General features: G+C 36.2%; 3 protein-coding genes across 4 annotated transcripts in view; all 3 read left to right on the forward strand.

The window, feature by feature from the left end:
* The window catches only part of LOC102222068 (pre-B-cell leukemia transcription factor 1), a 65,037-nt gene extending 60,355 nt beyond the window's left edge, over positions 1 to 4,682 (forward strand). Inside the window, exon 9 of one of the 2 annotated variants that reach the window (XM_023335879.1) lies at positions 2,785 to 4,682. In XM_023335879.1, the coding sequence (XP_023191647.1) occupies positions 2,785 to 2,877 (93 nt within the window). In that variant the 3' untranslated portion in view covers positions 2,878 to 4,682. The remainder of the gene's footprint in view (positions 1 to 2,784) is intronic. The other variant, XM_023335880.1, reaches the window with a different exon arrangement.
* Positions 4,683 to 9,241: 4,559 nt separating this feature from the next.
* Positions 9,242 to 17,734, forward strand: LOC102222236 (hypoxanthine-guanine phosphoribosyltransferase-like). Its single transcript, XM_005796013.3, has 9 exons — positions 9,242 to 9,348; positions 9,566 to 9,672; positions 10,861 to 11,044; positions 11,477 to 11,542; positions 15,275 to 15,292; positions 16,483 to 16,565; positions 16,719 to 16,765; positions 16,857 to 16,933; positions 17,106 to 17,734. Exons 1-9 carry the CDS (start codon positions 9,301 to 9,303, stop codon positions 17,151 to 17,153), a joined length of 678 nt encoding a protein of 225 aa, XP_005796070.1. The 5' UTR covers positions 9,242 to 9,300; the 3' UTR covers positions 17,154 to 17,734.
* Positions 17,735 to 20,247: 2,513 nt separating this feature from the next.
* LOC102222332 (rho GTPase-activating protein 21-like) overlaps positions 20,248 to 21,946 on the forward strand; it is a 36,478-nt gene continuing 34,779 nt past the window's right edge. Inside the window, exon 1 of the mRNA XM_023335213.1 lies at positions 20,248 to 20,447. The gene's annotated coding sequence lies outside the window, so the exon portion shown is untranslated. The remainder of the gene's footprint in view (positions 20,448 to 21,946) is intronic.

Here is a 21,946-nt window from a genome sequence, read left to right on the forward strand (position 1 = left end):
ATCCATCATTATTATTTGTTGTAATTTGAATTCTGATACATAGACTTAAATTAATATGTTGAACACCTTCTGAATTGAGTAGGTGTTATTGTGCAGAATACTGTCACACAAATGCAACAAGCTGGTTGTAGCTGGTTTATTAACTGGGCTGTCTGAATTGGCTGAGCCTGCAAATAGCTAACACTCATCACTTGTAGCTTACCCACTTTTTTTTAGTTCATTTAAAAATGTAATTTCCAGACACTTTTCAGCTGTACTTTCAAAACACTGTTACCGTATGACCAATTACTCTCATTTATGTAGAGTAAGAGTGAAAAATGTGCAGAAGTCTTTTATTCAGATAGTTGACTGGCAGTGCACAGCAACATATACTGGGGTCTGTTCTACTTTGTGCTCCATAAAGCCACTCTGGCTTTTGTTTTGTGACATGGTTTTGAAAGGAGTGACATTTCAACAAATTAGAAACTGTAACTTTCTAAAACCTTAAAACAGTTTGATACTAGCCTGATCCCATATACACATGAACAAGTAATTACAAACAAGTTATTAATGTTGTGTCTCCTTTTATTTTATTATTTTGTATGCACAATCCAGAAAGTGGCTATAGGTACGTAAAATATCATCTTTTGTTGGCAAATAAAAGAGGACAGCTGAGACAGTAGTTAAAGATTGATGCATAAATGTGGACGGTCTTATATATTTTCATTTTTGATTGGATTTAAAACTTCCTCTATCAAAAAACCTGCTACATATTTTTTATCTATTGTAATCCTGAGAAGAAAATGTAACTAATAAATCCAAATCCAATTTAGCCAGACACCTGCGCCCAGCAAGGAAAAGCCTCTGTATCTAAGACTTTAATATCAAAATAAAAGTTTAGATAAACACCAAAAAATAAGAACACTTTAAACAAAAAATGCTTGCGCCGCTTGTATGAATGAGGTTTTATATTTATAGAGCTAAATTTGTGGGGGTTTTTTGCTCTGTACAATTTACTGACTGAGCTCTGGTGGCTCACCTCTCTCTCTTTATCCTTGAACAGCAATTACACCCCCTTAAATTGCTGGTGGGTGTCGCCTCCCTTGCAGACTGGAAATGTGTTTTTTTTTTTTTATTCTTTTTCTCTCTGAATGAGATGACAGACGCTCTTTACGCAAAATAACAGGGTTTGGAAATAAGAGGCTGCCAAAGCACATTTCCAGCGCTCACTAATAGCGTAGAAATTGCAATTAATGTCCTAAATGGTCCTTAGTCGACCTTTTTGTCGCGATTTGAGATGGCTTCCATTTTTAAAGAGCTGAATTTTATTGTGATAATTTATTCTTTTATCCAGCATCTCGGGGGTATATTCAAGATACATGAAAGCTCTGTGTATTCTGTGTTTCATCTCCTCTGTTTATCTCACATTAAGTCAGTTGCGTGAAAAGGAAAATGAGAGAAGTGGCACAGAAATATTTTTTAAAGCTTCTTAGCATTTCAGTGATCTGCTGTAGACGAAGTCTTTCATGCTTACATTAAAGTTGAGGATTTACCTCTTGAAAATACTGACAGGAATCACAATCTGCTGAATCTGAGAGAATTTTCCCTAAAGTTATTCCTAAAAATGCAGGCATGTCTCCATTTTTATGGTATTTTACGGTGGAACTAAAATAAACTTTAAATTTGTGAGTTTTAAATTCCATCTTATATATATTTATGAAGTGCTTCTTGTATGCTTTGTATGTTTTTAACATTGTCTATGTACTTTACGTTGTTTTTGTATGTTTGAAATGTCTGGCTGTAAAATAAATATCCTCCCTGGGGGACAATAACGATATTGACTTTGCCACAAAGGAATCAACTTTGTGCATAAATTTCACATATTCTACTTTAATAATAAAAATATATTATGCTTAATTTCTGAAGGAAAAATGTAAAGAAACCTGTCAAGCCTCTCTAAGCATTTCAACGTTGGTGCTGCAGTGCACTTATGAATGTTGCGGGAACCAATTAGGAAGCAGTCCCATTCCCTGCTGAGGTGAAAACTGTCAGAGTTGGCGATCAGAAGCGAGCTTCATCTAATTTCAGTATTTCCGACATAGCTGGTAGCTGGTAGCTGGTGGCGCAGTCACACTAAAGGCCCATCTTATCTTTTATCTGTTATATTATATCCCTGTAGAGAGCGACTAAGAAAACATCTAGTATTCTTATACATCAGTTCAGAGAGAGCCTGTTGAATCTGTTTTTATTTTATTTTAGATTCTGTCTGAACAATTGTTCCTCAAGTTTTAGTTAATAGCACTCTCCATTTGTGCCTAAGTGTTTTAGCAACAAACATGAGCAGAAACAGTAGAAGTCATGGTTGGCAATATCCAATATACTGTATATACCATATTCAAATTAGCTGCAGATGTAATGCAGAAAAATTGCTATAAAGTAGTTGTTAAAAATGCTGTCTGTATAACAAGGAAATTGTATATTTCTGAGAATATGTGAACAGTAAAACACAAAATAATCTTCTGTTTTAGGAATCTATAACAATCTTTCCTTTCTTCCTTCCTTTCTTTCTTTTTTCCTTGATTATTTTTAGTAGATTTTGCCTTTAAAACTTGACCTGCTAAATGATAAAGTTATTCAATCAATACTGTAAGGGAATTTCTGAATGGGTTGAAAAAAACTCAAATCTCTGAAAATGTACATGAAATATGGGTGGCAATACCTGTTCTTTGTCACCTTTTGTTTCCTGTGTTTGTGTCTTTTGTTTCCAAGTTTTCACTATGCTCTTTTCTTCTCTTGCGTTCACAGACAAACGGCGGCTGGCAAGATGCTCCGACTCCTTCGTCAGTGACATCGCCCACAGAAGGACCCGGGAGCGTCCATTCAGATACTTCCAACTGAATATCTCCATCTCCACACCTCATCCCCGAAGAATAAAACAAAACATGAACGAACGTTGCTCCTCACAGTGTTAAAACCAAGGAATTCACTTCCCATATTTCGGCGAGGTCCTGTGAAATCCTAGCCCTGAACGAAAAATGTTTCTCAGCCTATAACAACAGACTTTTGGGATACAAATTTCAGTTTCACAAGAAAAATCCAATAACATTTCAATCAGCAGCTTTCACATAATAATCAGAGGGCTGGGGTTCCTTATTCACTTGTAATGTTTTCACTCAATATGATGAGATGATCAAATAAAGTAGATGAATAAAACCATTGGTTTAACTGAAAATACTTCATTCTACCTCTCAGCCACTAAGAAGAGTAAAAAAAAAATGTCGGTGACCATTATTTGTTTTTGTAAAAATGAAACTTTTGTCTTTGCAAACAAGAGGCACATCTTCTTACATTTTGTTGTCTCTCACCTACTCTATGGTACGCCATTTAGACTTAAATATTGCTCAGTTGTTTACAATGTGTGCTCGATACAAGTATGTTCATCCTCCCCCTCTGTCTCCGGCAAGTCAAAAATGAGTTCTGTCAGGAGATTTTACCTCTAAGGTAACCCTGTGAAGTATGTTATCTGTAAAACAATAAAATAAATACTTGTCATCAAAACAGACAAGCTTGACATCGTTCATTAAGATGCAAGGGATATCAGCAGAAACTCTTTCACGCAGTCTTGACTTTGCTTCTGCAGCACATTGGTACAAAGGCAGATGCAAACAAAAAAAGTCTGCAGTACTGTAAAGCTCTTGTTCTTTTTAAAATCTCCGAGAACATCTTTTCACATTACGTTTTGCTGTCTTCTCTGTCTGATGATACCAAAATGCTCACATAACCAAATCAAAACCTTTACATGTCATGTAGCGTGTTATTTCATCAAATATTTACTGCGTTATTTCTTTGTCAGCTCATCTACATGGCTCCTTTATTTTAAAAAAAATTAAAAAGTGGTGCATTGAGGAGACTAAAATATACATTTCAACAAGAAAAATATTGTCATAATTGTTTGTAATATATTTTTTAATACACAGAGACACAGTCCACTGATACAGGAACATATTTATGTTAACAGAGTTTTCCAGGCAGTTTTTTCACACAGTGGATCCTTCTTCCTGATTCTAAAGCACAGCTCTGGAGCCGCTCCGAGCATTAAGTCACTGATTATCATTACATAAAGAAGTATGACCTACGGCTCAGCTGATGGACATGTAAAGAAGAGCGCATTCCCATTTTGTTGAACTACGCCTTCTGGAGCGCATTCACCTTTGGTGGATTACATGATTCAGCAGGTACTTTAGCAAAACTAAAAACAAACATGAAGTTCATTCTGACATTTATGAACAAATGTTAATCCTTAAACATCTGAGATTGAACATGATATTATGTCAAATAATTGTGTTTTATAAGCAGCCCAACCTTGTTTATAGTTATTTTTTATGTTGTGTGACTTATACTTTTGTATTTGATTTTATTGGCATGCTACTTTTTTTTTTCTTTTGGTCCTCTGTTTTTGTGATTTAGCTCATGAACTTTCGACATGTGTTTATGTGCACCTGTTGTGCTTGACTTGCCTTGTTGCAAAGGGTTTTCAACACATTAAAATAATATGTACTACAGTGCAGGTATAGAACTGCTTCTTTTTCTTTCTATGCTTAGTCCTCATGATGAAATGAGGATGTTTCTCGTAAGCGCTTCATTGTTTCTAGAAATGTCTTCTTTCACATGCAAAATGATTGAAGTAAATGGGTATGCAGACATCTTCTGAAAGCATTTTCTTTAATGAATGTGCAGTCTCAGGTGCTGAGTTCAAAGACAGTACATTGGTAGCATCCCACTTGTACAGCTGTAAGTCTTGTCATGAAATTTTGGGAGCAGTTGGACAACTTTGTGGGAGCCGTTTAGAGATGGTCCCTTTCTGTCCCAACATGTCTGTGCATGAGTGCACAAAGCAAGGTCTACAAAGAAAATGGATGAGCAGGTTTGATGTGGATAAACTTGACTGGCCTGCACAGTCCTGACCTCAAACTAATCAAAAACCTTTGGGATGAAATAGAGCAGATACTGTGAGTCAGGGCTTTTAATCCAACAATCTGGTCATAAATTTGTATAAACACAATCCTACAAAATATTGCTTCCTAGAAGAGATTAAGTTGTCATAGCTTGTTATATTAAACACAACGTATTAAGAATGGAATGCCACAAAATTCATATGCGTACTTATGAAGGCACATTTTCAGCAGTATGGTGTTTATCAGGCACTACAACACTTCAACTGAAATACACTAAAAACAATGGAAATATTGGAGTACGCTTGTGAAGCTTTCATAGCGGGGCTATGATATCATTCTTTTAAAGTGAAAGGCCGGCCAGTCCTGAATCTGTTTCTAAAAGATATTGTTTCATACTTGCCAAAATACAGTTTCTGTACCGAACCACAGCTGAAGCCAAACAAAACATTTGCTCTGTCTCCCTTCATAGGTTAGCTAAGAAACCTGCAGAACAGGTAATGATATTTTTTTTTCATTCTATTTTTTTAATATTGAGGTTTATAAATAGTCCACATAAAAAGCAATGAATTTCTTTTGTTGTTAAACTGTTGCTTATTGACACTATGTATTGTTCCTAAAAATGACTATCCATCTCCCCCAAAATTATGCAAATTAAATTACATTGACTGTCACATATAAACTAAGTTCAAAGTTAAACTTCTAAAAAATAATTTTGCCAAAATTATCGGTACGTTTGCAGTTTTTAAAGACGGACATTATTTTCTTTAAAAAAAAAAGAAATACAAAAAATATTGCAATTACTATGTGCGACCTGTGTGTAGTGATGCATCATGGTCCCTGGAATACACCAAAAGCGGTGAATTACTCAAATGTAAAAATAGAATTTTATTATGTACATTTTTCTCTATGTTTTCATTTTGCATCATGTCCGCTTGAAAAATATTAATTGTGGATTTCTGTTTAAGATAACATAAGTGAACCAGCTTTATTCTCTTTAAATGTTTTCTAAAATGGCAAAAGTTTCTAAAGAAAAAATGGTGGCTGTTACATGGTGTAATAAAATATTCTCTAGGTAGATTTTATTTCTCAGAGAAATAAAATTAACCTAGATTTTATGTTTAATCCCCTATATTATTAGAGATAACTGATTGCAAAAGAGGCTCAGTAGTTGCCTTTATAAAATAAAAACAATGGAGCATGTTAGACTATATCATACTTATCTAAAGTAACAGTGGTGGAAGCCATATATCATGTCTTATTCTGGTTTTAAGCTAAGAATAAGTTTCACTGAGTTTTGTTGTCAAGATGGTTTTAAGTCGGGGATGGTTAAAAAAAAACAAAATTTTACATTTTAGGCTGTTTCTGGATTTAATCCAGGATCGCTGGGTGGAGCAAAGCAATCTGGAGTGAAAGAAAGACTGAAAGACACCAGGCTAACCCAAACCAAACACTAATCCATTAAGAGTTTGTTTTATAAGGCCTGTTTATGACCAATGCTAACATTCATTGTGGATCAGTCACAACTGGACCCTCCAAGGACAAACAGGAAACAATAAGATGCATTCAGATTCACAGATGTATGTGAAATGTATTAATGTCTTAATAATGTTGGTTTTTTTAATGTCAGTTTTTTTATTATTATTGATATGGATATCTGTATGAAGTGCATAAAGTGCAGACAGAAAAAAATGATGATATCCTGTATTCAAATCAGACGTGTGACGTTATCTGGCTGGACAGTTGCATGTCTGCCAGAATTATTTTCATACTAACTGAATATCCGTAATTGGCCAAACAACATGCGGGCGAGGGTGCAAGGGAGCAGTTGGCGGTAAAGTCTGCGGCCGGTCACAGGCTTTGACTGCTGAGCGAGTGTGAAATGCCAAAGCCAGACTGCTCCCCTGCACCCTGAGGGCACCAGAGGAGCCAGCCTGCTCTCCCCAGCAGAGAGAAAGAGGGCATCAAAAACAATCTGACAAGACTTCACCCAAAAACATCTTCTGGCTTGCGTAGCATCGCTCAGCACCACAGTGCTGCGGATGAGCCTGATTATTCCAGCTAGAAGCCCGCAGCTCAGCATCTGAAACAAAAACATGAAGTGAAATCGCTTGAACAGCGAGCAAGTGTTTTATCCTATTTTGAGGGATTTGGTCACGCAGGGTAGTTTTAACACCTCCTTGTTCCCTTTGAGGTGGTGAGAATGTGCAGGGTGATTGAAATCTAATGTTGCTGTTGACATTTGCCTCCCCAGATGACAATGTACTGCTGTTTAAAGGCGGTCTCCATGGAGCAGCATGGGTGGAAGGGCCCAGACACCTTGTCTTCCCTTTTCAACAGCGCCTAGCAGACCTCTCTAATGTGTAGTGACACAACAACCCAGACCCTGCTGCTGCTGGACATGCTGTCCACACAGTTTCCAGGGTGGTCTACTGAAAATACAGTCATTCACACGCTGTCACAGATTATGTTGTACAGTGTGGCAACACAATTTCCTTTAATAAAGAAGTACATTTCCTCTTCACGTGTTTTATATTTTCAGACAGTTTATTTTCTGCAGCCTGGCAAATGTGTAAAAGAAAAAGCATGAATATTTAGTTAGATGTTTAGTCAAAACCAGAATAATTATTTTTTTCTAGATAAGAATGTATATGTTATACATCATTATCATTAAGGTATGAAATGAATGAATGAATGAATGAATGAATGAATGAATGAATGAATGAATGAATGAATGAATGAATGAATGAATGAATGAATGAATGAATGAATGAATAAAAATCCTGACAAGATGTTTAAATTATGCTGTAGCCTTATAGTTTGTGTCAGTTAAAAGTTTGCATAGATTAATAAAGTAACAATCCATAGTACATTATGTAATCAGAAACAGCTTCGTATTTGGGATGGTTTGGTGGCACCATAACTGAACTGCAAAAATCACAGAATAAGTTGAAAAATTAACTAAAGCATTGAAAATTACTTCAAAGACTCTAAAAATTAACTTAAGAATCTAACATGGATTTAAAATAAATTTCTAAAACTAGATAAAAACAATTGCAGAAGCCTAGGGTTGCACCAAGTAATGTTACAGACTTTAAAAATCTACTGAGTGAAAGGTCGTGAAAGTGTAATACAGATGCAGACTACAAACAACCATAAAAACTGCTTACTGTAGCATGACAAATAGACTAAGTCCTCTTTCCAAGATGTTTCCAACATGCAATAAACTTACAGAGAGAATAAAAAACTCTAAAGACTAAATCAGACATCATGTGTTTGGGGTAGACATGGTATAATACAATGAAAGCATTTAGATTTCTTCTGGTTTTACTTTTTTTGCCACACTTAAATGTTTCAAATGTTAATATCAGCCAAATGTTACCTGCTGAAAGACTAAATGACTTTTTTAGATGTTGATTTGATCTATTCAGAGACAAAAAAATTATACAAGACAACTTGACTCAATGTGGGAATAGAATTGTCCTCCTTGTTGAATCAGGGATTAAGTATATCAACTTAATCAACCACAACAAGGCTCTGTTTCTCCTTGACCTATACAGTCAAGAAATTATTCATTACCAGCCTAACATCCTGAACTAGACTTCAAAGACCTCGAAACTGGATAAGTCTGCTATATTTATATTGAGATACATTTATACATACTCAGACTGAATTTATTAATTGAACATTGTCTGAAGGCAAATGGTTACACTTCTTTTATTTCGTGGTCTCAGAATAAATATAAATCTATGCCAAACGTTTCATATTTTTTATTTGTAAAACTTTTGTTATGACATGTAACATTTTCATTTACTTTATAATAATGCAACATTTTGTGTTGGTCTATCAAATAAAATCTATACAAAATAATACTCTGAAATGTGTGGTTTAAACACAACAGACAGATAAAGCTCAAGGGATATTAATTGCTTTACACAGCACTGTAACCCTTCCTTATTTTCTTTTTTCTTCATTGATCTATATTTAAAACAATCCAATATTTGAGTTTTCATTTTAAATCCCATTTGGTAGTCTTTGTTTTTAATTACACAACTGTTTCCACCAAACAGAATCTTTTAATAGTATCTCTGAAAACAAAGTTGCCTTGCAGACCCTGTCTCTTATCCCGGCTACACCTGAGCCAGTCAACAAAAAGTTGACACGTTTTCAAAGAGAATCACTCGTACTCTGATGTTACTGTAATATAAATGTTGTGTTAGAGCGCCTCTAGCGGCCGCGGTGATACGCGACAGGCTACACATTCCCTAACTCTGATGCTCCTCCTCTCTCATCACCGTGCCAAACCCCTCTGTGGGCTTGCACCACCACCTTCCTCAGACAAGACTCTTCTTGTGTTCGACGGGAAAACATGGCAGAAGTTGACGCTCAGGCCGATAGAAGAAGCGAGGGGATTGTGGTAATTTAAAACGAGAACTTCACAGGAAATGGACAAGTGCTCAGTTTATGCGCAATCAGAAACCTTTACGCTCCGTGTAGATTGGTTTTGTCTAAACTAAAGCGGCAGGCGGGCGTTTCTGCTGCAGAGAGTTTGCAGCGTGGAAGCTTGTGTGAATAAGTTGTGATTTTCACTGTACTCCACAGAATAATGTTCATGTTTGACTGTCTCCTCTCAGATCAACGATGACTGGCCAGGTTACAGTTTAGATCTCTTCAACTACCCAACTCATTACTCCGGAGATTTAGACTGTGTCATCATTCCACATGGCGTGATCATGGACAGGTACACGAGTGAAACTGTGTAGATTCCTGCGGCCTAAGCAAGTTTTCTCCTCACATGCTTCCCCTCCCTGCTTTGGTTGCTCTGAGGTCGCATGGAAGTCTTACGTGACCATTAACTAGTCACACAGGGGGAAATCAGAGGTATATCATACACGTTATGTGAGCTCGACTTTCTTGCTTTTCTGTTTTCTGTTAAATGCAAACATAAAAAGTAACAAATAGGGAAAAACTAGAGGAAGAGTTGCAAAGCAAAACTGAAAGGTGTCTGTTTATCCTCAATCGCTGCATACAGCCTGATAGATATCTGCTATATTTAATGTTTAATGATGTATCTGATAAAATGTACCGTTGAAGTCCTTCAAATGTTTAATTCATCAAAACTGTTATTGTAGCTAGTAAGTGTATAATTAATAAAACAATAAAAGTTTTCTGTTTTTGTTGTTTCCAAAGTATTTAGCTGTGATGTTTTGATTTAACATAACTGTTTCCTGTTCAAACCCTTCTCAGTCACTGTGTTCTTGCCCACTGCTGTTGGTTCAGATTGTATAGCACCCTCACTTCTGTCAGTCTGCCCCAGGGCAATTGTGGCTGTTGCCATCTGCGTGTCAATGTATTGTAAAGCACTTTGGAGTCCTCTGACTTGATGAAGCCGTATACACATGCAGACCTTGTACCATCTTTTTCTCCTGGACTCTTTAGCGATGTAAAATTACATCAAGAAACACTGGATGTTACACGTTACACAGAGAACATGTAAGATTTGGTCTCCCAGCAATCTGCGCTCAGGTGAAATTTGGAGGTGTGCACACAAAGGGCCAGTTGAAAAATAACAGAAATATGGCAATTCAGTTAGTTCAAAGTGAACTAAAATTCATATTTTTAAAAAACGGTGTTGTACCCCACATCAAAGCTGGGGTCTTTTCAAACATGTGTAAATGTAAAAGTTGAAATTAAAAACTTTGTTCTAAATAGAAGGTGTAACTTTAACAGCCAGACATATAACTATGCTAGAACATATTCTATAGTAACATTCTTAACATACACTAAATATGTAGGTAGAGCACATCTCGTATAGATGTTTTGCTGTAACTTTGAATTATCAGTATACCATAGTTTTAGTTTTAACAGTGAGGCAGGGATATTTTAGTTGAAGAACTTCTAAACCATTCTCTTTCTTTTCTTTCTGCAGGACAGAACGTCTTGCTAGGAACATCATGGATGACCTCGGTGACCACGACATTGTGGTGCTGTGCGTGCTAAAAGGAGGCTACCAGTTCTGTGCCGACCTGGTGGAAAGGATCAAGGCTCTGAGCCGGAACTCCAACCACACAATCCCCATGAGGGTCCACTTCATCCGACTCAGGAGCTACCTGGTGAGCCCCCCGTCCCGTCCTCTTTCTGCTGCAGTAAAGGAAAGCCGCTGGAGACAGACTGACCTCAAGTGGCTTCTGTTTAAGGATGCTGAGGCTGCTTTAATGGTTGACATTATCAGCCTTGATGGGTTTGTGTCTCATGACTTAGTCAGAAGATGTGTGTGTTACGCTGTCAGCATTATGACAGTGGGATCTTTGTCTAGCTTTAGCTCCGATATGTTTGTTCAAGCGTGGGAGAAAATAAAACAACAGACAAATAGTTGATATGACTGTGGAGTTCCTTTATCGATCGGTTTGTTTTATGCCTAGAGATTATTCTTATTCTCAATAAATTTGCAATTTGAAGAAAAATAATGCAATTCAGCTTTTAAGATATACAGTTTAGTCTTAAATGCTGCTTAACCTCATGTTAAAACACATTTGTTTCTGCAGAATGACCAGTCAACAGAAGATCTTCACATACTGGGAGCAGAAGACCTGTCTTTTTTAGCTGGAAAGGTAAGATTCTCACTGAGAATATCACTGGAGGAAAAAAATGTTGTAACCAAATGCACACATTGATAGAAGGCAAAGTAACCCAAAGTTGTCTAGAGATGACATTTATTGAGCCACTGCGCTGTGACCTCAAGAGGGCAGCCTTTCCTCTAAATTTGCTCCTCCTTCAACCTGACAAGATGGTTCCATAAAGCAGATCAAAGATGGCAGAGTCAGACAGCTCTAATCAGATACCAGCTGTTCTAATGCAATTGTTTAAAGGTTTATTCCACTTTATCTCAGTGTGACCAAAGTGTGAAGTTGGTGAAAATGTGAGGATATAGTCAGTATGTAGATTAGCAGGGTGACGGTAGCTCTGTTGCTTCAGACTCACTGCACAGCTGCTTATCTTGTTATCGCGTAATCACAGTTGGTTCTCCTTTGAGCTGGAGTGGATCCTGACTGTTTACAAAGCTCTGATAATCTCTACACTATCTCTTAAAGTGTCTTCTTGGCCAGTGCTGACCATGGTGGTTGATCACTATTTTGAGAGGTTGCAAGATCGTTTCCTAAACTGTCTAAAACATATTTATCTCCTTGTGGGCAATAGTTAGTGCTCTTTCTATGCATTTATAGAAAATTTTGGAAACACGTTGCAAACATAGTCACACAACAAGATTAAAATAAAAACATTTTGTATAGTTACAACCACAAACTTCCATTTTACTTGATTTTTTGTGATATACCAACACAAAGATGCACATAAATAAGTGGAAGAACAATATGCATTGTTTTTAAAAACCTTTTATCGATAAAAATATGAGAGGCGTAGTATGCATTCTTTGCTTTGATACTCCCAAATAAAATTCAGTTCAACCAAAGGCTTTAGGAATCAACTAATTAGTAAACTACAGTACTTCTAGCTGTAGGTATTTTATTCAAAGTAGAAATCGAACTGTTCTTTGAAGGGCTCAAAGGTCGAACAAACCACAACATGAGGATCTAAGAATACAGCAGGCAGGGATAAAACTCTGTAGAAGTCAGGACAGGGTTAGGTTATGCAAAGTCTCAAGCTCTTTATGCATCGTGCCATTCACACAGCTGTAAACCTGCCAAATCACACTGAAAAATCGCACAAAGAAAGCCTGTCTGCAAGCTACAGAGATTCACAGCTCCAGTTGGAGAATCTGTTGAAAGGATAACTGTTAGTTTCACACTCCACAAATCTGGCCTTTATGGAAAACTGGCAAGAAGAAAGTCATTGTTTAAAGAAAGGCAATAAAAGTTTTAGTTTCAGTTTTAATTCATGTAGGGAACCCCGCAAACATGTAGAGGTGCAATGTAGACCAGACCAAAATTACATTTTTTACTACTACATGCTAGATATTTGTGGTGGAACACTAATTCTGCTCATAGCTATGATTACTTCATCCTGTGAAACATGGTGCTTCCAGCATCATGCTGTAAGGATACTTTTCTTCAGCACTGACAGACAGTGAAGTTGGCCAAAGTTTGTTAATAAATTACAGTGCAACACTGGAATAAATCCTGTTTGAATCTGCAGTAGACGTCAAGCTGGGGTGAAGACTTAAATGCCACTAGCAAATAACCCTGGTCGTACAGCCAGAGCTACAATTGAATTGCTGAACTCGACAACTAATCATGTGTTAGAGTGGCCTAATCAATGTTCAGACCCAAAGCCATCCCGCAGCAAAATTTGACATTTGATATTTCCATACTCTTTCCTTCCAGGATGATTTAATTAATTAATTTATTTTATTTATTAATTGTTTTTTTGTTTTTTTTCAGAAAAGAATGAGCAAAAAAATTCAGTCTCCTCAAAAGAGTTTTGCATACCTACAAAACTGACAAAGGATGGGTGGGTGTGGGTTTGGGTTTGAGGCGAATATAAATGTATAATACAATTTTCAAACGATGGCTAGAATAAAGTTTGGAAAACCATGTCTTGTGTTTCTCTTTCACGCTTAGTCTCTAGTTTCTGTTTAACAATTTAAAGTCACTATAAAATACGCTGATGTTTGTGGTTGAAGTGTGTCAAAATGAGAAAAAATAATGGGTAGAGAAATAAAATCCAAATGGACATGTGATTCTGTTATCTTTAGTTTATTCATTACTCAGTATTTTTATTTGGTAATTGTGTGAAAGTGCTAATCACAGTAGTTTTTTATGTGACATAAAATAAGCTGCAGACCAACATAAGTTTAGTGTAAAAGTGCTGAACCTTTTGGGTTTTCTATTTTTGCACCTTTTCTATTCAAAAGCTTTTAGAAACGTTCTCCTGGAATGGAACTGGATGCTCCTTTTTAAAGCATCCATTTCCCAAGACATTCTGTACCTGAACAAACACAATCTATCAATTTCCCTTCAAGTAAATCTAAGTCTCTAAGCCTTATGTTTTTATTATTCGCTAATAATTAAAACATAATTTTGCTTCTTAAATATGGAAGTATATTTGTACATGATTCCTTCTAGCAGCGTCATATTTGCTAGTACCGTCATCACAATCTTAATAAATATACGTACAAATATACATTAAATTCAATTTGCATTTCCATTTTGCTTTTGTTCATCGAATGTAGAGATTTTTACCAGTGACTTCAGCTACTCTGCAAGTGTTTTCATTACAAATCTCTGAACATGTGCATGTCTGTGTGCACGGATATGAATCACCATCAATTTTTACCGTACTCATAAGTTAGTGAACCTATTTTTAGAGTGCCAATCTAATGCGTCATCACCTCATTTGATTATTCACATTTGACTTTTCCCTCAGCTGGACAGGAGTCTGTCCTGTAGCCAGATTCAGTCTACTGTACATACCTACTGTACTGAAAAGGACATTGAGTAGCAAGTCTGACTTACTGTTTTATAATTTTCTTGCAGTATTTCAAGTGTCTGTGCGAAGTTCTCAAGCTCCATGTGTCTGGAAGTAAAATGTGGCTGCAACTTTGCTACTTAAGACAGCCTAGCTTTACTGATGAGAGCCAACTGTGAAATTGTGAAATGTTTAAAAAGGTGGTTTCACTTTTCCCTCAGACCCTTTCTACTTTTCACATACCTCATTAGTTTATATGTCTCATAGGTTCCTTATTTAGTCCATAGGACAAATTTAAAGGAATAAGGAGATGTAAACAAAGCACAATTACATGCTTGGATGAACATTTATTAGCAAACTATAGTAAATTGTAGATATGTAACTTGTTTCCTGGCCTAGATGAGATGAAACAAAGCTTAGATTGTGCCTAGATTGTGATTTGTGGCAAGTTTTCAGTTGATTAGACAGGCATCTGCAGAATTTTAGCAATTGCACAGACATTCAGATTAGTATGGCTGATGAAAAGATTTCCAATCTCGATGATGTAGAGATTTTTCTGGTTCAGTCTTTATCTTGAGGACAGATGCATATTTAAGAAGATGAATAAAAGCATTGCTAATCTAAGGTCAGAGTTAGAACATGTGATTGGGTGTGGTGCTGCTGATGTTTCACTACTTCTGCATTAAGTCATCTAAAAATATATATTTCCTTTTAGATTTGAGTGTGCTTTCTGAACTAAACATGTTTTGATGTTGTGAATCATAGTTTATATATATATATATATATATATATATATATATATATATATATATATATAGTGGCAAAATGTGTGTGATTTATTCAACAATGTAATCTGCTTCTAATCAACCATCATTGTTTGCTCTGTTTCCTCTCTCCTCTCCCCAACATGCTCTCATAAGAACGTGCTGATTGTTGAGGTGAGTCAGTCTTGTACTTACTGTTTCCATTTTGCAAAATAGACTCATTGTATATGCACTGTGCTGACTGTTTTCCAGGTCGCGAGGGGCCATTTAAAGTTTGCCTACCAGAGAAACTGGGTTTTAACATGAGGAAAACTTTCTTTAATTGGCTGACCTATATTCAAGAAACAAGAGGCTGCTTTTCAGATCATGTTCACTAACTTTGTCATGCAAGCAGAAAAACTCAGCTCTTATATTAGGAATCAGTGTGCTGGACAAAAAACAGCATACTTATAGAAATTCATAACGATTGCTTACAAAGATCAGAGACTGGATGAATATGTCTTTTGTCACTTATTGCACTATTTAGTGGGAACATCTGCTGTAGTTAGTTGCAAAGGACTTGTTGGAGTATTTTATTTCTTTGATGTTTGCACCTACTAAGTTTTAGAACCCTTAAAAGTTTCAATTCTAGTATGTGTTCATACTTAAGTGAATGATGTTACCATATGGTAGATGTGGTTGATGGATTTGCTTTTGGTTCCATCTCTTTCTGCTATCCAGTTTAAATTTTCGCAGCACCAGTAGCTGCTTTTTCTTTAAAAAACATGTTTCCAACAACCTCCTACACTTCCACAATTTGGTCTGTTCAGTAGCAAAGGAATTTGCATGTTGGCGCACCTAGACACCAAATAGCTTTATACCAAAAAAACCTAAAAAGAGCAATTCAGCAAGAAATAGACATACAAATAACAATAAATGAAATCAAAATGAAAAACAATTGGATAGATTTTAGTCTTTTCATATCATGAAATATATCATATCATATATGAAAACAACTTTACCCTTTTAATACCGTATAACTTTATAATGGCAACAGATCTTTTTTAACTTTTTCTTTGACCAAGTGCATAACAAACCACATTTAAGTAGCTTATACAAAGCTGGACGCGTGAAATTGATTGTGTGTCAAACTTTTTTTTTTGCAAAAGAATGTATAAAGCCTATCAGTGTTTGTATAAAATATCATATGATTTCTGGGAAAGTGAAATTGATGATCGTTAACTGTTGTGTAATAAGAGCAGAGGGAGACAGTGAGAAGATTCTCTTTCACTGTGATGTGAAACTCATCATTGTCTGCATTTCCACATCGGCATTTATTTCCAACCCAGTGTTTTTGTTGTTTTTGTATGTGTTCCCGCTCACAGGGCATTGTTGGCACCGGAAAGACAATGGAGACTCTTCTAGAGCATGTAAAAGCCTTCAAACCCAAAATGATCAAAGTTGCAGGGTAAAGAATGTTCACTTGTTTCATCAAATTCCTTCCTTTCATTCAAGACACATACAGACCAAACTACTTCTATTTTTTTTTCTTCAATTATGACATTTTAATAAGCAGTCTGGCGCATATGGTGTCGAATAGTATCTGCTTTTGTTTCCCCAGGTTGCTGGTGAAGAGAGTTCAACACAGCTTAGCCTCTGTTCCTGACTGTAAGTAACTGATAAAACATTTTTCTGTAGCTGTAAGATGATTAGAAAACATTTTCAGTTTACATTTGTCTTTTCAATGCACTTCTTTCAGATGTTGGCTTTGAAATACCCAATCGTTTTGTGGTTGGCTATGCTTTGGACTACAATGAGTATTTTAGGGACCTCAATGTAAGTCTTCATTTCAGACAACAAAGACTCTGTTTAGCAGGAGGCCTTGGAATAATAGTCCAGTTGCACTGACTGTCACACGTGAATCAACTAAATACACTTTTGTTTTGAATGTTTTTGGCTTACATTCTGGAGTTTGATTGTGCTTTTTCCTCTTTCTTTTTTTTTAAAGCACATTTGCATTATTAGTGAAAGTGGAAAGAAGAAATATAAGGTCTGAAGACAAACGGCGACAGAAGGCTCTGTCATGTGAATGTCCTTATTTCAACAAACCCAGACATTTTTCTGCCGTTCTCTGACAAGTGGCTGTGATCGCATCTAATCCCCAACTATAGCTGTGGTTACATTTCATTTTACATGTTTATAGTTCAATAGGGCAACACACCACAAGTATTTGTGATTATATTTTTTAATATAAGGAAATAGTCACACTATATTTGTTTACATATATATAAAAAAGCTGCTTATATTTAAATAAGGCCTTGATAATAGGGATTTGTGCGCTGTAATATTGTATGTAAACAACAAAGAAAACCTTTACAATGAAAAGTATAAGATATTTTAATTCAATATGAACACTTAATAATTTTCCTTGATGTTTTTACAGTTTTATTAGGCTACTCTTCTGTCTATGCTCAGGAGCCAACAATGTACAGTAGTATTGTCTAAACTAAGTGTCCTAACTACCTCTGACCTTTTCTATTCCCAAGTGTTTGAGATGGTTTCTTTTAACACATTGTTTTAAAAATTGAAAAAAAAAAAATGGGTGTGGGGAATAAAAATATTTCAAATGTGAAAGTATTCCTATGTGGATGAAATGACTAATGGTGACCAGAAAAAAGTGATATGAAAGCACATTGATTTTAACACTGGTAGTTTTTTATGCACTAGAGGAAAAGTAAATGGGTCCAGTCATTCGTGCATCTAGGATTAAGGTTTTTTTTTAACAGTTCTGTGTACTGCTACTAAATGAGAAACATTCCAATGAGTTCTCGCAACTTAAAGTCCTAGAAGATCATATGTTCATTGTTCTTCACTTATCAGAAACCAGGGGATGGAGGAAACTGGGAAACCCAGACAGCCACACAATATTCTGGGTGATTGCAAGACAGACGTCATGTCTTGTCATATGGTATGTGTCAAGTCATCAAACCAATAGAGTATTTAACAAGATAGATAAAATGCTGTTTCTGAATGATTACTTGAGAAGAAAAAAGCTATCAAAACCAACCTGAGCCTGTGTCAAAAAGTAATTGCCCCTTGAACCTGCAACAACTTCAGTCCATCAAGTGCTTGTATTAACAGTGAGTCTTTTGCTTTGCTGTCGGTATGAATTTTGACCCAGTCTTCTTTGCAGAGTTAAGCCACAGTGGCTGGTATGTGAGTATGAACAGCCACTGCATCTTAAAGTCTGGACTTGGAGTAAGCCACTCCAAAACTTTAATTTTATTGTTTTGAGCCTATGAGAGGTGGTGTACTTTAGATCTGCTAAATAACCCAAATGTGTTGAGCTTAGTCACAAATAAATTTGTTCCTTCAAGATTTGTCAGTTCACAGAGTATTTTCCAAAAAGTCTGGGAAAGAAATCATAAGGGTATTCTTGGGAAATGTGAGATGGGCCTCTCTTTTTATTCATTTCTAGTTCCTCACTAGTCAATTTGGGTGGCATTAGGCTTTGACAAAACTACGAACCCCAAGAGGAAAAGAATTTAGTCAGGCTTCCCTTAATCATTGCCAAGCACGATGGGGGAACTGCTTGTAAAAGGAAATTAACTTGAAAACATGTTTTGGCTTACAATAATTAAAGGATGTCTTTTAGTATTTTCAGAACACGCCGCATCTGTGGTTAGACAAAACTTTGTCAGTTGGTCTGTGCCTGGATTTTTTCTTTTTCTTTGGCCAGAGAGGGAACATAAAACTCCAAGTTAATAGTCTAGGGAGGCTTAAAAGGAAAAAAAAAGAGGTGACCCAAATATGAACCAGTAAAGGAACAAAAGCGAGTTTGATGCTTCGGGTCGCTTTTCTCGTTGTTTACACCTGACATTCGACTCTCACTATCTAAGCTGGGAACATGAAGTGCCAGAAGGACGAAACCGTTTTCGTCTTGGCTCTTACAGGGTCTTTTGGGGATTACAGGTAACTGACTGACCTTTCAACAGAACTGAGCTCAAACACAATAATGTCTTGATTAAATCCTTCAGCAGAAGAATATTACCACATTCTCTAGATGCAAGATTCTCAAACTGTTGTCCAAATATCACTGTTCAGATTCACAGGACATTTTGTACATGCCAACTGTTATGTAGCTCTATTAAGGAGTAACAACCAAAAGTGCTAAGTAGAATATTTTGAGAATACTCACTATAAAGTGAAATGAACAGTAAACTATGATGTCAGTCAAGAATTTACTACAGTGATTTATACAGGGGTTGGGCTTTAAAGATGGATGGCTCACAATACAATACAATATAAATACAAACTAATATGTTTTGTACTTATACAGGCCTGGAAAATACTGAAATTCTATATTTCCACAGACTGTCTACCTATAATTGTTAATTTGGCGTTTTTTTCTCCCCTCAATTATATGAAGTTCTATCCCAATCTTTGAAGGCAATTAAAATAAATATTCGTAGTAACCCATAACTTAAAAATAGATTTTAATATATACAGGCACAACCGACTGGACAGTACTGCCTAATGAAAGTCTCCTCCCTGAACTGACCTCTGCAACAAAAGCTGCCAGCTCCAAGAACAGGTGGCCCCTTATGTTAGAGAGGCATAAAAGGAACATTTGTTCAAGCCCTGGGAGACGGGGTACTGATTTAAATCCGCACAATTTGTCTCTTGGGTTGAGATACAATTTTAATCGTAGCTATTCTTTGATCAGAAATGCAATCTAAATACACTGCGGTATGCGTGAAGACATTTTCCGCATCAAAATACCCAACTCGACCTCACATTGAACCACAGCATGTGATTTATTCTTTAACCTTGTGTGTAGAAACTACAGCGGTTTGTGGTTACACAGCATATGCGCAGTAAGTACAGAGCTTTTAAGCAGCACGCCAATGTGTATTGGCATTCATAGTTTCGTTTTTATTTTCTTTTTTTTATTTTACAAAAAAAAAAAAACGTTTTGACGGAACGATTAAAAAAAGTTTTGAAGAGAAACTACTTAATTCCGTAAGCCCGTACCTGATTGGGTCGCTCAAATGAAAGGACGCCTGTGATTGGTGGAGAGAGCCCTATTCACTGAAGGTGGACTCCCAGGGAGTCGGGAAAGCTGGAAAGAAAAAAAAAAAACTCCAGCCACAAAACTGCACCATGCGCCTCCACTCATTGGTTTTGGATTAATCACCGGGAAGTCGATAATACTGACATTTTATGGATTCTTTGGGCAGTTTCTGAAGAAATACAAACTCACACACGACGCGTTTAGTTTGTTTACTCGCTTTTAAGGACAACCGCTGCCCCAGTTTGGCTCCTGTTATGACGCTTCTCAACTACACAGGTAACTTTGTTAACAACTCCAACCATGTTAGCATAGATGCTAACCGCTAGCAGCCTGTTGCCGCAGCTGTGTTGTTTGTTTATTTTCTCAATTCACAGACACACGTAGCTGTGTACTAAAACGCGAAATGGTGGCATGGTGTCTCATATGTGCTTTCTAACTTTTCTCGATGATAATTTGTGAGTAGTAACAAACCCAAAGCGCCTTTTGTTGAGCGCTGGAGAACAACAGCTCGACACGCTTGCGTTCGTACTCTTATCGATCTCATAGAGGCAAAAACGACAAGGTTCCTCAAAACACAAAGCTGCCGTTTTGTTATTGGAGACAGAATAACAACCAAAATTAACTTCTACTTTACACACTAACTATGTAAAGTAGTTTTAAAGTCATCCACAGTTTTTCCGCCCTGGTGGTCCACTTGTTGCTGGCCATTCATTAGGCTGACCTGATCATCCATGTTTTGTTCTCCCGTAATAACGTTTTTATTTAGCTGTTGGGTTAAATATCGCTGCAGATGCTGCCTAGTTCATGTTCAGTGATGTGTGCGGTTGTGTTGGGTTAGATTACTTAGAGCTGAGATCAGTATCATAATGCATATTTTATGAAAAGGCTTCCGATACTCACGTAATGTATACGTAAATAATAACACCTGCTATGAATCCAGAAATTGTATTTAATGCGTTTTGATGCCGATACCAATGTAGAGTTGTTCTATTTATTTATTTTAATCAAAGTTAAAATAACCTTGTTATTAATGTCGATTGTTCATATTGTTAATATTGGTCTTTACGTTTGAATAGGTTACTGGATCTTTGTTTATTTGTACATATGAAGTAATGAAATGGGTTAGTTACAATGTACTAACTAATTTGTAACCTTCTGAAAAACAATAGAAAAACATTTTTGGCACATGAAAAATGTTTAAAATGTTCAGACTAAACATTCAAGCAAATCTTCCCTACTGTTGTCACAATGATACTTTTAAACAAGCAGAAAAACATAAAATGAAATTGTTCTGTTGGTGTGATAGTTTATTGTTAGATGGTTTCCTGGCTTTTTAACCAAGATCTGGTGTAATTACAGGAACAGATTTTGTAATCTGATTATGTAACCCATATACCATGTTACTGACTAATTACTAATTTTGTCCAGTGGAGCAGTTCTTTTCTCACTTTCTTACATTCATGTAGAAACCGATCAGACTTTTTCTGGATGATACAAATTGCCTTTTTTTAGGTCCAAATTTCACGTGTTAAAGAAAAATCCAGCATTTTACTTTCTGAGCAACAATCAAAGCTGAACTAATAAAATTCTGCCAATTTTCAATCAATTGCTAGTGCATCTCTTGTTAAATTGTTTACTTATTTCTTCATACAATGGCACAGACTTACTCTTTTTTTCTTTTTTTTTTCTAAAAGCTAAACTATGAGTTAATAATACATTTAGATCTCAAACAGAGACGCTCTTCTTTATGAATACACAGATTTCCTGTGTCTCTC

Source organism: Xiphophorus maculatus, chromosome 6, assembly GCF_002775205.1.
Source record: "Xiphophorus maculatus strain JP 163 A chromosome 6, X_maculatus-5.0-male, whole genome shotgun sequence".
Taxonomy (NCBI): Eukaryota; Metazoa; Chordata; class Actinopteri; order Cyprinodontiformes; family Poeciliidae; genus Xiphophorus; species Xiphophorus maculatus.